We start from the raw sequence: 9,422 nt of genomic DNA, 5'->3' as shown, positions 1-9,422 counted from the left end.
GTCGTCCAGTCAGCTCCAGCTCAAACTGCCGACGGACTCCTCACCGCACAGTTTCTCCTGGCAGCAGACCAAGATGTGCACACAGACCGGAGGCTGAACAGATAACAGCGCTGGAGCTGTTTCTCTTCTTCTTCCTTCGCTCTTTTCGCAGAGTTCAACATGCAGCAAGTTCTCCTTTTTCGTCTTCATCCAAACTCTGAGAGCTGACAGAGCATGAACACACGCTGGGACGCAAAACAACAGAAACTTCCACATTTTTTTAATCTTTTTTTAATCTTTTCAAATAAAAATCGCTTTTTTAGAGTACCTCTTTTAACATGAATGTTAGGGTTAACAGTGCGTAAAGGTGTCCAAACAGTGCGTAAAAGTGTCCAAATAGCGCACTACCACTCGGTTTTCCAGCTGTTTGCCTCCATACATGCCTTCTTGGAGACGCCACTGTGCCACCCGGGAGCAGTGAACGATGCAGCAGGAACGCCTGCTCAAAGTGTTGGTCATCGGAGACCTCGGAGTGGGTAAAACGTCCATCATAAAGCGCTACGTGCACCAGGTGTTCTCCCAGCACTACCGCGCCACCATCGGAGTGGACTTCGCCCTCAAAGTGCTCAACTGGGACCAGAGGACGGTGGTGCGGCTGCAGCTGTGGGACATCGCCGGTGCGTCCCAGTGTGAATGCATGGAGTGTGTGCGCAGCTGTTAACCTCCCAGATTGTCTTTATGTCAACCAGAAATTGCGCATGCATTGAAAGAATAGCTGGCGTTCATGCGTTATTTGCATAGTCAAATACCACTTCTCTTGCTCAAGAGACAGCAGCGTCTGTTTGAGGTGAGTCAACAGACATTTCAAGTTGTTCAGTGTTGGGGAAAAAAAAGTTTTTCCAACCTATGATCATCCTGAACGCTGATCCCAGTCCAGCCCAAAGCTGTTGTTGAACCATTTGGAGTACAGGCAGGGAGTTGGGCTCTTTTTAAAGATTATAATGTGATTGTCTTTCCCCCCCAACGCTGTCAGAAGCTGTGTAGTTGCTTCTGGCATTAATCTATAGGTGCTTGAACACACTGAATTATTAATCTATAGGTGCTTGAACACACTGAATTATTCATTTATTTATGCAAAAATAAGTCTGTACATGACCTGTAATTGCCGCTATTAGCTGGAAAACACAATGGGTCCACATCTTATAGTCTTACATGATCCAAGTTCGAATTTAAAAACAACGATATCACTGAAAATGAACATTTAACACTTGGCACCTGCCAAAAAAAGCCATTTTATGACCTCAAAATACCACTCATTGGCTGTTGTAGGCTCTAGGGCGGGCTTAGAAGCTCCCATCTGCTCAAATGAGTTGTCAGTCTTGCCAGATTGGGTTCACGTCTTCAAAAAATAATTTCAAGGCTACATCTACCTAGTAGTATGAATGAAAATGTATTGTACACTCGTTTCGTAGTCTATAAAACATTTCTGGAGCTTCACAGCAAAACAGCGCTGCAGCGTTCTCCTAAACACCTGAAGTAGATGGGGACTTGTTTTAAAACATTAAAAAACAACCAGAAAAAAAAACATAACACGGCTCCATATGTCTTGTTCGGTGTAATCCAAGTCTCCAGAAGCCTCTGGATATTAATTTAAACCCTCGACGTGTGTTCAGTGTGCAAACGCTTTTAGCTCAGCAGCTACAGCGGAGATATCGGCTTGCGTGTAAATAATGTCTTTCAAATCAATTTGCAATATAAGATGTTCAGTTTATGATGATATATGACAAAGAAAAGCAGCAATTCCTCACATTTGAGAGGCCGGAGCGAAGCGTTTGGTATTGTGTGACTACTTCTGCTTGAAAAATGATTGAAATGATTGATTGATGCAAACCCATATTTAATACTCAGATATTGCAGTACATGAAATCTATATGAAAGTGATTATTAAAGTAATTTAAAGCATATTGTATTTCCTGTTTGGGCTCAGACGCAGCAAAAATATGGCGCAACATGTAATAGGTTGATTCTTACTGGTCATTAATGAATGTCATTAGAAATTCTTGGATATTCATTTTTTATTACTCAGAATCTAATCAGATATATTGGATTAAAGCTTTGACATGTCACTGCAGATCATTTTGAAAATGTCAGATCTCCTCTCAGTTAATTTAGTATCAAGATTAGATTACCCAAGTATGCGACCGAGAAGCAGATACACAAACAGTATTCTGCGTTTTCACACTCGCTGGCTGCATTTTGCTGACACATCTAACGATGACTCTGCACGATTCAAGCAGTGACCGCCTAGAAAATGTGGTTAACCTCTTTCTCTGCGTTTGAAAAGTCGCCCCTACCAGATCTGGTGTTTTTAAAAGGAAAAGGCGTGCTCTAGTCTGGTTATAAAACCCATCATGCCTCCATAATTGCATGTAATTTGATTTTCTTTTTGGAGGCACTTATGTCCCAGCTGTCTCACCCGCTGTAGATTTTCTTCCTCCCACTGAGCATATGGGTGTTGACCGACATGATAGCTGATAAAAGCCGTTATTTACAGAGAGGGAGATCTGAGATCAGGAGATCTGGCTGAGGCTGTTAGTCGGACAGACTTTAGACCAGCGTCCAGTGATGACTTCATACTGGAGTCACTGCGTGGAGGCTTTTAAACGTGGGCCTTTCTCTCTCACACAGAGCAGTTAGTCAGATTAAATGCGTCAAAGTGATAATTGCATCACTGTTTTGTGTGAGTGAGTGAGCGAGTGTTTATCTTGATGAAGTGAAGTCTAGGCCACCATTTCCTGGTTAATACAAGATCGCAGAAGTGTTTTCGAGTCAGAATCTCAGACTGTTTTGTATGATCATGATTGAATCGCTATGTAATGTCAGTTTTCATACCATCAACACAAAAACACACAGCTGAAAGTCGGTATGATGTGCTAGTCATGATGTGTTTTAGACCAACCTGGAAGTTAACTTTACTCAGGGCTAAATTTGCATATTTTCAATGGAAGTTTTGCATTGGAAGACAGTTAGTTTGTACTGGGTAAAGACTTGCAGAATGTTATTCATATATTGTGCAATAAGTGTCAAGATTAGTATGTTCAATGTCTCAAGTTGCTTTAAGATGCTGTTTAAGATGTTATAATGTCTTTTTGTAGGCAAACCAGGAAGTTAGCTTTGCACATGGCTAAATTAGCATATTTGCAATGGAAGTTTTGAATTGGAAATTAGCTTTTAGTGGGTAGAGACTTACAGAACGTTATTCATAGATGTATTGTGACAGGTGTCAAGATTAGTAAGTAAATTAAGTTTTTTAAATGATAGATACAAAATCGTTCGTTAAGTTAAAGGGCTAGGGTCTTTTTGCAGATCAACCCAGAAGTTGGCTTCACTCAGGGCCTAAAGTAGCATATTTCCAATGGAAGTTTGGCACTGGAAGACGAAGATGAAGGTTCGTTTTAGAGGCTGTTTATAATGTTATGACATCTTTTTGTACAGTAACCTGGAAGTTAGCTTTACTCAGGGCTAAATCAGCAGATTTCCAATGGAAGTTTTGGATTGGATTCATTCACATATTTTGATATTAATAGGCTAATCAACAAAAAGTAACACTTTAATCTTAACCCAAAACCTGAGTTCATGCAAAACTTCCACTGACTCCTGAGTGAAGATGACTTGAAGGTTGATACAACACCACCAAACAGGAAGTTTGCAAAACTGCTGATGCACGGACACATTGTTGTGTGTTGTTTAGTGTGTGAAATTCTGTTTCTTGCTCAGTAAAATCCTTATGAAGCTCTTTGTGGTGTTGAAAGATGACATAGCATTTTACTTTTTACTTGCAAACGTTATGATAGGCTACAAAAAGTTCAACATTTTAACCTTTTTAAAGTGTTATTTAGAAGGTTAGCTAATCTTTAAGTGAAGCATAAACTGAAAATCTACAACAGCAAAAACTCGATCACTATCTCAAGCTTCGACCGATCAGATAGTGATAAGACAGATTCGAGTCTCTTGGTGGCTGAAGAAGAAGGAAGAAGAATGTCAGACCTCTTGTATGTGTGCGTTTGTGCGCGTTGTGTGTCAGCTGTTGTGTTGGTGCCTAGGTCATGTGCAGTGTGTGTGTGTTTGTGTGACTGTGTGTGTCTCTCTCAGACGCTCGCTGGCTGATTCACCACCGTATTAAGATCATGTGGAGGAAGTTAGCGTCCAGGATAGAGACTTATTCATGCCTTCAGTCTCACACACACACACACACACACACACACACACACACACACACACACACACACACACACACACACACACACACACACACACACGTGGTGACACAGATACTTGCATGCAACAACATTCTTCTGTATGAACACACATGGTTTAACATTTCATTTTAATCTGTATCTGCTTCTGCCGTCCATGAGCAAGACACAGATATTAGAGCTGCAAGGATTAATCAATTAATCGGTTGGTTGTTGAACCAAAAGTAACGGTCAACTTTAGCTGTTTTAAAGAAAAAATGCCAAACGATATTCTTGTTACAGCTTCTTAAAAATTAAAATGTGTTTTTGTTTTTGTTTTGTTTGGTCACATTTGAATATTTTTTGGTTTAATTGAGAAAAAAAGATCATACAAAATGTTTGTATACCAACCTGGAAGTTAGCTTCACGCACCATAAATTAGCAGATTTCCAAAGGAAGTTTTGAATGGGATTTTTTTTTTCCAAAAATAAAGCTAGGTTGTAGTGAGCAAAGGATTACAGACATTTTCACACATTTTGTTTTGTTATTTTATTGACAAAATTAGTATTTGTTTAATTGCGTTAGTTTAATAAATAGATGCTACGAATTTTGCTATACCAACCTGGAAATTCGTTCTCTTGGGGCTAAATTAGCAGAATTCCAAAGGAAGTTTTGAATGGTATTTTTTTTTAAATAAAGCTAGCTTGTAGTAAGAAATACAGACTGATTTTCACACATTTTGTTGAATCAAGATTTTTTTCCATAAATACACACGACTTTAACTGTCAAGCCACACACTCAATTACAGTAAAACTAATAGGTAACATTGTGCTTGTTAGGTTTGGTTTATTTGTTCGCTGCAGCCATAAATCCACAGTTTCAAAGGAAATCAAGGCTGCAAAGGTTTCAAATACAGAACACAGCCCAGAACAAATTAGAAAAAGTCTACTTTGTCTGTATTTATGATGGTCTGTGATCTAATTTTATTTAGAGATTAGATTATTTTCGTCTACTGTTGTTGGGTTTCATTTTATTTTTGGGTTTTGGATTATTGTTCAAATCAAACAAGCTGTTTTAACACTTCACTTACAGGAATTCATACTTGACATTTTTAACTATTCACTTTTATTTTACTGACAAAATGATTATTTGTTTATTTGAGAAAACAATCAGCACATTTGTAAAGAAATTATACAACATTTTTGTCGACCAACCTGGAATTTAGCTTCACTCACCATAAATTAGCTGATTTCCAAAGGAAGTTTTGAATGGGATTTTTCTAAAATAAAGCTAGCTTGTAGTGAGCAAAGAATTACAGACTGATTTTCACATATTTTGTTAAATACACACACTTTTGACTATATTTAAGCCAAATACTGAATTACAGTGAAATAAATGGATAACATTGTGCTTGTTAGGTTTGGTTGTTAGCTGCAGCCATAAATCTACAGTGTCAAAGGCAATCAATGCTGCAATGGATTAAATAAAGAGTTGCGTCACAATGATGTTTATGTCAGGTTGGTATAAAACTCTGAGCACAGCCCAGAATGAAAGACTCACTACAAGTTAGAAGAACTCTCCCTTGTCTGTATATAAGTGGTAATCAAGTTGAGCTCAGAGATAAGAATATCTTCGGGTATCTAATTGGGTTTTATTAACGCTAAACAAAAATAACGTTATCTTCTCCGTTTTCTTTAAAAGGGCAGGAGCGCTACGGCAACATGACCCGCGTGTACTACAGAGAGGCGGTGGGGGCCCTCGTCGTCTTCGACATGACCAGACTGTCCACGTTTCAGGCCGTCCTCAAGTGGAAAGGAGACCTGGACTCGAAGGTAAACATGATTATTTTAATGTTTTAATTTCCACCACTGCAGGGGCACACGAGTTGTCTGGTAGCCATCACATTTCAGATTACAGCATAAAAACGCACCGCTACTTCCTGGTTCTGTTAGGTCGCCCTTGGCAACGGGAGGTCGGTTCCAGCTGTGCTATTGGCCAACAAGTGTGACCAGCGGCGCCACGGTTTGTGCCCCAAGCTGCCCAAACTGGAGAACTTCTCCAGAGAGTACGGATTCGTCGGCTGGTACGAAACCTCTGCCAAGGTACGAAGTTTTTCTTGTGTCTCCGTCTCTCTCACGCTTGACTTTATCTTTTCTCTCCGTGAACAAACGTCACTGCGTGTTTTGTTTGCCTCCTGTCACAAACACACAACTCTTCAATTAGTTCCTCTTTTCTTTTAATATTCACCCCAGTTTCTCTTTCTAAGTCGACTCTTCTCAGCACTTTTCTCAGTGTCTCTGTTCTCTCTTTTTGAAGAAACCAACAAAAAAACCCCACAACATTTAAACATTTCATTGTCTCGTAGCATCGAGTCTGTCATAGACACAGGAAGTAGCACACTCACATTTCAAAATCAAAGCCCTTAACCTCAGGAAACTTAGGTCTTGTTAGCCACCCAGTTAAACCCAGTCACTTACTCAGGTTTCTCGGTAATGAAGTCTTGCAGCCTCCTCTTGCTAATGCCTCAAAGAAGTTAAAGGAATTTGCAGACAAGGAACATATTGTGTCACTTCTGTTCTACTTGGCTGATTAGATTTAACTTATCTACTTATTCAATTGATCTGTGTGGATTGATCAGGTGCAAGGAACAGCAGCTTTTTATAGCGAACAATGAAGAACCCTTACGGCCTTAATCTCCCGTCTGTGCTTTCATGACCTTTTGAATCCTCTTTCTTCAAACAAAGAACTTCCTTCACAGTGAAGAGATAAAGGAGATAAACCCGATTTAACTGATGTCATCTGACCCCATAACTCATGTTAACAAAGGATAAAAATAACTGTGCGAAATGTGAAAGGGCCGAACTCGACTGTAGTTCCCCTCAGCTCTGTGGATCGTTCCAGCGTCTTTCAGTTCACCGTTTTGGCTTCACCGCCCACAAGTTTATTGTTTTGCTTCACTCTCACTTCTCTCATTAGCGGAGTTTCCATCAACAAATAGAAGCTGTTTTCATAAACAAACAGCTCTGATAAACACCGTATGACAAAGTTAGCAGCTAGATATTTCACTGAGGAGATGGTGGAGACCAAAAACAGAGCTAAAAACAGAGTAACTGTTGGTCTTGGATCATCATGTGGACAGAAACATGACTCCAAAAAGTACATATATGCAATTATTTGCTCACATTTTCCCCATATCAACTGTATAAAGTGATAATGTCATTGTTGCAGATGTCATATTAAATGGTGCGCGACATTCATTTATTCATTCACTTGAACATCAACATGTTATTGGTCAAAACAGTCGCAGCAACTACAATGAAAAACAGCAAGGAGATGAGGAGGGAGAGAAATTCCCCAGACTCCCTTATAAAATCACTCAATTCTGTGAGTTATTGAGTTTGGAGAAACTTTATAAACATTGTGAAGCGCTGTGTCTGACAAATTCTTGATTATTTGGGCCTTCTGGTGAATTCGGCATATGTTATGACCTCGTTTTAAGAGGTGCTGCAGCCCAGTTAGCAACATTAGGTCCTGCATACACTGTCCATGGTCAGGCTAAGTCGGTTGCAGTGGTATGAGATTTTAACGGTACGATAACCGTCTCAGAAAACATCACAATATACAGTATTAGTAGTTTTTTATAACGAGATCAATAACTATACTGATAACTATAACGATAATGACGTGAGCATCCAAACTAATAAACAATAACGTTAACAAAACAGTGTGCGCCAACTGTGTCGGCAGCTTAGGAGAAATCGATATTCACAACCTGTTGAAAACAAGAAGGATATGGGTTCACGAAATTCTTCAAAGATGACAGAAGTCAAGAGAATCCAACACTAAAAACACATTTTATTCATACTTTTGTTTGAGTTAACATCAATTATCCTGGAAATAATCAAAGAGGACATCGGTAAGCACAAAAGGGTCATTCCGTACCAACTTTTACGGCCTCCTGGTTCATTTTTTGATCAGTATTTGTGGAAAAACTTCATGGGACCTTCAAAATAGCTGCTTTTTTGTTATTCTTTGTATGCACATTATAAGCTTGGGTCTAAATTTGTCCTGTCGCAGAATGTTTATTTGCATCTTAAAGCTGTTTCCCCTTCACCTCCATCTTCTCTCTCCAGGACAACACAAACATCGACGCTGCCATCACATGCTTGGTGAAGAACATCATGTCCGTGGAGGAGGAGAGGGCCTCGGGCGACGCCGCGGCCACCGCCGCCAGAATCGAAGCGGAAGGCAGCGTTCTGGTTCTGCCTCGCTTCGACTACAACACGACGGAGAAGGGACTGGGCGGATGTTCAGGATGCTCCTCGCTCAGACCCAAAGACAGAGACGACTGAAGGAGGGAGGAGAGAACACAGATGCATCTCCTTCCTCCCTCGCTCAGAGACATTAAAAGGAAATATAGTAACAGTTTCAGATTTTGGGGAAAAATCCATAAAAAACTATTGTAAATGTATTTTTGTAACAGGAATTGAGTCAAAAGTTTCTTTTTTTTCTGGAAAAGGTAACACTGAAATGTTTTTATACAGGTAATATAAGAATTTTTTTCTATTCTTTCACACTTGAGTTTCACAAGAATCCCTCGTTTTTATAACGACATTTTGAAAATCAGTCGTTAAAAAACAAATTAAAAAACTTTTTAATATTCATAAAATTGTGCTTTTAATCACATCTCCAGCAGACATCGTTCCTATGTTTGTATTTAAAAAACTAAAAATACTTTTCTATAACTGTGTTGTTTGTGTCTGTAAATTAAATGCTAATTACTTTATGTATTTAGCAGCAGTTGTCGTGACACCTGCTACATAAGCAGCTATTGATATTTTATATAAGTTAAAAGAGTTTTGTACTGAAGAGGGTTAGGGCCACTGTAAAAAAAATTATTCTTGTTTCGCTGAATTCGGACTTATTTCTTCAAATTCTGACTTGTTTCTTTAAATTCTGACTTTAAATTACAAATTTTGTCATTTTTCTTAAAATTTTGACTTTTTTCTCTGAATTCAGACTTTAAACTACAAATTCTGATATTAAAATCAGAATCTGAATTCTGAGAATAAAGCTTGTTTGTGCCAGTACTGTCTGTATGTTTTTGATTTTTGTAGTTCAGTTGTAAATGCACAATATGCAAAATGCATTGAATTTGCACTGAAAGTGTTTTGAGATGTTTTAATATAAATATTTGTGGAGCTCAAA

General features: G+C 38.9%; 1 protein-coding gene across 1 annotated transcript; it reads left to right on the top strand.

Annotated features, from left to right (window-relative positions):
- LOC141003927 (ras-related protein Rab-38) lies at window positions 1–9,422 on the top strand. Its single transcript, XM_073475406.1, has 4 exons — window positions 1–656; window positions 5,916–6,046; window positions 6,167–6,316; window positions 8,348–9,422. The coding sequence occupies exons 1-4, from the start codon at window positions 464–466 to the stop codon at window positions 8,564–8,566; spliced, it is 693 nt and encodes a 230-aa protein (XP_073331507.1). The 5' UTR covers window positions 1–463; the 3' UTR covers window positions 8,567–9,422.

This window comes from Pagrus major, chromosome 10 (assembly GCF_040436345.1).
Source record: "Pagrus major chromosome 10, Pma_NU_1.0".
NCBI lineage: Eukaryota > Metazoa > Chordata > Actinopteri > Spariformes > Sparidae > Pagrus > Pagrus major.
The sequence above is the reverse complement of the archived record's forward strand: the minus strand, read 5'-3'. Positions and strand labels throughout refer to the sequence as shown.

Coding starts and splice junctions, on each gene's coding strand:
- LOC141003927 (XM_073475406.1), top strand. CDS start 464: ATGCAGCAGGAACGCCTGCTCAAAGTGTTGGTCATCGGAGACCTCGGA. Junction 657..5,915: donor GCAGCTGTGGGACATCGCCG/GTGCGTCCCAGT, acceptor TTTCTTTAAAAG/GGCAGGAGCGCTACGGCAAC. Junction 6,317..8,347: donor GGTACGAAACCTCTGCCAAG/GTACGAAGTTTT, acceptor TTCTCTCTCCAG/GACAACACAAACATCGACGC.